General features: G+C 41.7%; 1 protein-coding gene across 1 annotated transcript; it reads left to right on the forward strand.

The window, feature by feature from the left end:
- Window positions 1-310: 310 nt before the first annotated feature.
- LOC108085396 (endoplasmic reticulum resident protein 44) lies at window positions 311-1,693 on the forward strand. Its single transcript, XM_017181964.3, has 2 exons — window positions 311-894; window positions 950-1,693. Exons 1-2 carry the CDS (start codon window positions 335-337, stop codon window positions 1,617-1,619), a joined length of 1,230 nt encoding a protein of 409 aa, XP_017037453.1. The 5' UTR covers window positions 311-334; the 3' UTR covers window positions 1,620-1,693.
- The last annotated feature ends 3,626 nt before the right edge of the window (window positions 1,694-5,319 follow it).

A 5,319-nucleotide genomic window follows, 5' to 3' on the forward strand; every position in this document is an offset into this window, starting at 1 on the left:
GCATCGTGGAAGTATCTCATCTATAAGTATATATATCTAGGAAAGAAATGGATACATCTCAGTTTCAAGGTAACATGTATTACATATCTATAGTTAAAAGAGTTAAGCATAGGTATATTCGTAGTTCCCTACATTGAAACTCTCTGAAATAATATACACCTTTCGGATAAATCATACTTACTTTCAGATATATATTTTAAACTATTGCACGCAAAGCTAGTTTCCTTACCAAAGCGAATCCATTTGATATACCCTCTAAATTGCAATTTCGCGAAACAAATTCAATAGTTTACTTGGAACAAAGACCATCAACGTCATTAGTCGCGTGAAGAAAATGAAGGTGACCGGTAGTTGGGATATCCTCATCCCACTAACAATTCTATGCTGTAAACTCTACCCAGCCACTGGAGGGTCTGCGGTGGTGATTACCAATGAAAACTGGGAAAACATCATCAAATCCAATGACGTGGTGCTGCTCAACTTTTATGTGGATTGGTGCCGTTTTAGCAAGCAGCTGGAACCCATTTTCGAGGAGGCGGCGGCAAGGATTCGCGAGCAGTTCCCTGAAGACGGTCGTGTGATCCTGGGCAAGGTGAACTGCGATGACGAGTCGGAAGTGGCTAACAGGTTCGATATTTTCAAGTACCCCACGCTGAAGGTGGCCAAGAGCGGACTGACCATTAATCAGGAATACCGGGGCCAGAGATCCGTCAAGGCCTTCGTCGAGTTCGTGGAGCGGGAGCTATCGGGTCCCATCAAGGAGTTCCAGAACATCAGTGAACTACACGACGCCGACGTGGGAGATGGACTAGTCATTGGCTATTTTATATCCAGGGATCACGAGGAGTACCTGAGCTACCGTAGGGTAGCAAGAATTTACCGCAACGACTGCAAGTGGGTTTCATTTTTATTTTGTTATTAGAAAAATTATCAACAAAAAATATTACAGGTTTATGGTGGGCTTCGGTGAGGTGAGCAGAGACCTGCATCCGCCTGGCGAGAATCTGCTCATCTTCCGCGCAGACTTCTTAAACATTAACTACAAAGAGTACTACAGTGAGTACTCGGGCAACCTTACCAACTTCATGGACTTGATGTCCTGGGTGTCCGACAAGTGTAAGCCTTTGGTGCGGGATATAACCTTCGATAATGCCGAGGAGCTCACGGAGGAGGGTCTGCCCCTTCTTATAGCCTTTTACAACAAGAACGATCTGGGTCCTGTCCGAGAGTTCCAGACCGTAGTCAAGACCCAGTTGGCGGACGAGAAGAGGGTTAACTTCTTGACTGCCGATGGAGCTCTCTTCGGTCACCCACTATTCCATATGGGAAAATCGATGGACGATCTGCCCGTAATTGCCATAGACTCCTTCCAACATATGTACGTCTTTCCGAAGTTCGCGGATATTCACCAGCCGGGAGTCCTGAAAAAGTTTATCGATGACTTGTTCACTGGACAGCATCACTTGGATTACCACAATCCAAAAGATTCCTTTGAAGAGACGATTGAGACGGCCGTTGAAGTTTTGACCCCGCCGGCTATCCACGAGTCCAAGTTCAAGGAACTGCTGCCCTCAAAGCACCGCTATACCTTGCTCAACCGATCTAGGGATGAGTTGTGAATTAAAATTAAATCAATAAACTTTTAGTGCTTAATTTTGTTAAATAAAATTTAATCAAAATGTTCATGTATTAATCTAAGCAAAAGTTCTAAATTAATGGATGATATGAATGGTGTCCTCACCTGAGATCTTAAATATTTTTACAATACCAAGTCCAGCCTTGAATGCCCCATTTTGGGATGCTGTGACAAATCGAACACCCATCCAATATGGACATCGCATGAGACTGGTCCAGGAATGACACGTGCCTCCTCGATATAGATTCTTCCTGGAAGATCGTAGTGATCCGGGACAGAAAAGTAGCTTTTCATTTGAATATGCCTAGCCGCGAGCTCTGTAGAGATGACCATATAAATACTAATAAACTCATTAGTCAAGCATCTCACAAACGAATCTCTCAGGTGTAAATTAGCCGTACAGTGCGTTTCATACTAATAGAAAGGGTGATTTTTAATTAAAAGAGTTCTATAGGAAATATAATATCATTAAAATTAAATAAGGTTATAGATCTTAAACTTAAATTTTGACTTAATAAAAATCTGAGCTCTATTTGCTTACCACTGTAAGATTCTGCATTGTCTAAGTTCTATTCAGGATACAATGTATCCTCGAGGGAGTGTCTCAGCACTCCTTTCCGGGACAGCGACTTGAAGCAAACACTTTTACTCCAATATTGTCATAATTAATAACATCTTTATGGTCATATGCCAGCAGACAAACGAGCGTGACTCCAGATGAAGTATCTGCAGAGCCTCAGAGTGCAGGCCACTGCAGGTGCAAGTGCGTCTAATCAGCGTCAGCATCAGCAGCGCGTGCCAGTCGCGTTGTCACCTGCACAATTACAGAGTTTTCCATAGTCGGGCAGCACTGGTCTCCGAAAAGGCTCGACCCCAAAAATGGGTCTGTACGCCGAGAGAGTCCGCGCGAAGTGTCCTCCATAAATAAGTGCCAATAAATGTCAGCGGTTTTGGCGCATTAACATAACAGCTAAGCCGAATTCGTTGACAGGTGACAGCATCTTCCCATCCATCCATCCAACCATCCGTCGTCTGCATCATTATTTCTCTGGCCACAATTGATATAATCGCCTTTTAATCGCCTACGCCTCGACTACGGCCTGGCCCGGCTCCAATTACAGCTGCAATCGTTAACTTTTCAGGCTGTCGGTCGAAGATGGCCAAGACACAGCACCTTCAAGTGGAACTCTGGACTCATCACCCATCGGGCAGGTCGACAATTGCCGCGGAAGTCACGTGCGGAAGCTTTAAGACTTTCTCGGTTTCAGTGTTGGCCGACAAACATGCGAGTTCTGAATTAGAGTCAGTTTTTTGCTTCCGTTTTTAAATTGGCCAGTGTCTTGTATTTTTTGGAAATTAACCTAGTTAGCTTGAAGCACATTATTTATGTTCTTATCTTCCGATATTTAGGGAGAAAGGCAATATTTTTAAATTACATACCAAAAAAATTGGGGGAAAAACTAGAATGTTGTAATAGGAGGGCTACCAAAACTAGAGCATATACATAAATATAATAATAGTAAAAACAGTATTTAAAAAATGTATTACTTTTACCAATCCATTCAAAATTTAAAGTAAATTAAGCCGTGTTTCAAGCTTAAATTCCAAATAAATTCCCAATTAAAGCCCTGCAGAAAACACTCTCCCAATTACACTTGCCATTGCCGTGGCCCAATGTGTGATATTTCAATTAAAACTTAACGGGCCAAGTCATTAAACGGCAAATACAACATGTTAGTGGCAGCCGAGGAAAACACGGGGCCACAAAAAGCGAAAAATGTCACAGCAGACGGGCAAATATCGAATCGACAACTGCAATTTGAGAGAGCTCAACATATTCAAAGTTGTGCACGAGCGCGATTCCAATTTCATTTTGTGCGATGCGACGGGCAAAAAGCATTGGGCCAACAATGGCAAATGAAAAAAACACAAACAAAACGTTTTTGTTTAATTAAATTAACAAAATACGCGTCGGATGAGCGGCTGAAAAAGCGAAGAAAAAAACTCGGCTATTTTGCACGCAGGCCAACACGCCAACACGTGTTGCAGAATTGGCCCAGAGAGCCGGGCCAGAAGAGAGAGGGAGAGAGAGAGAGCAGAGTCCAGTCTTGGCTTAAAGCCCGCTCTTAAGGCCTTGCTGTCTCTGTTCCACTCACTCGCCTGGGTCTCTCTGTCTCTGTCGGGCCACCATTCCGTTGGTGGCCCCTCGCTCGCTCTCGCTGCAATTATCGCTCATGCGCCCTGTTGTCTCGCTCTGTCGCCCGTTGGCCAACCCGTTCCGGCCAATGGGCAAAAAGCATTCAGGCCAGTGGGCGGGGCCTCTCCAGACCCTCGATGCAACGCGGTCGGGAGCCCTCAGCCCAGAGCCAGTCCATCAGGCCAAACCCTGCCCCTGCGCCATTGCAGCTGTCTGGAGAGTCTGTCAACCATTTGGCGTCCATGACCAAGCATGACGGCTATCCAGGCTCTGGGTTCTGGCTTCTGGCAACCACCTCTGCTCCCGCATTCTGACATCTCGCTCGGAGGCCTCTGGAGTTTGTGGCGCCGCACTGCAGATGCTGCCGGAGCAGCCGCATCAGTTATCTGTCCCGCTGCGGTTTGCGGCGATAAATTTGCGCCATCATGCAGCTGGATGCGGATTTTGCATTGCGGTGCGGCGGTCACTGCCAACTTAAAGTGCTTCTGTGTGTGTCCATGGTTTTCTAGCCCTTAGTATCCTTCTGGAAAATATCAAAAACCAATTTGCTAAAGGTCTTGTGTTAAATTTTAGTTGAATAAACAAATAAGAAACGAAGGGAAACAGAATATTTATTTGTTATAAAAGAAAGACATTCAATACATTTAACATTCCATCTAGAATAAAATTAAAAAAATGTTTATATAAGACAACAAATGTTATTTTTACCTTTAGTTTTTGTTGATATTTACCATATACCTTGTATAAATATATATATAGAAGGGTTTACAGTTTATCCACTAAACTTTGATATATTGGAACATAGAAAATTAAATATCATAAACGTGTTGAAAATATAAATACACTAGACAAAATTATAAATTATTATATTAAAATAATTATACTACTTAATTGAATGGCTTTTCAGATAACAATATGGTCATCCGATGAGCATGATAAAAAGGGGAAATATAAAACAAGGCAGAAAAATTGCAGATATTATAGAAATCTCTGCTGTCGTACTTTTTCAGCCAGTTTTACTTCTGATGAAATTAATATTAATGCAGAAAAATGTTTTTATATTTAATTTACAATCAAACATAAAAGGAAAGCAACTACTGGAAGCCGAAGTTTAAATATCCTTTCAGTTTGCAAATGGATCTAAGCCTAATTTTAAACAGGTCATAACTAACAAAAATTCCTTAGTTTGCTTTATCAGACTAACAAATCAGAACATGTAATCTAAAATTTAAATAATATAATGTGTTTTTTATTAAGAATTTTATAAGGGTCAGCCCTTGCAACATTTTCTAAAAATTTAATAAAAATGAATTCATTTTACATTTCTATCAGACATGGCCAAATCGACACGCCTAATGATGCTAATCAAGAACATCAATATCAATATCCTTACAAAAAATGTATATTAATCTTTCATCCAAAATATAAATAAACAAAACAACTATGTTATTAAAATACATATACGCAAGGCCCATCAGAGTGCCTT

The sequence above is a fragment of the Drosophila kikkawai genome, chromosome 3R (genome assembly GCF_030179895.1).
Source record: "Drosophila kikkawai strain 14028-0561.14 chromosome 3R, DkikHiC1v2, whole genome shotgun sequence".
Classification (NCBI taxonomy): Eukaryota; Metazoa; Arthropoda; class Insecta; order Diptera; family Drosophilidae; genus Drosophila; species Drosophila kikkawai.

Excerpts from the sequence above, each read along its gene's own strand:
- LOC108085396 (XM_017181964.3), top strand. The coding sequence starts at position 335 with ATGAAGGTGACCGGTAGTTGGGATATCCTCATCCCACTAACAATTCTA. Across the intron at positions 895-949 it reads ATTTACCGCAACGACTGCAA|GTTTATGGTGGGCTTCGGTG; the intron begins GTGGGTTTCATT and ends AAAATATTACAG.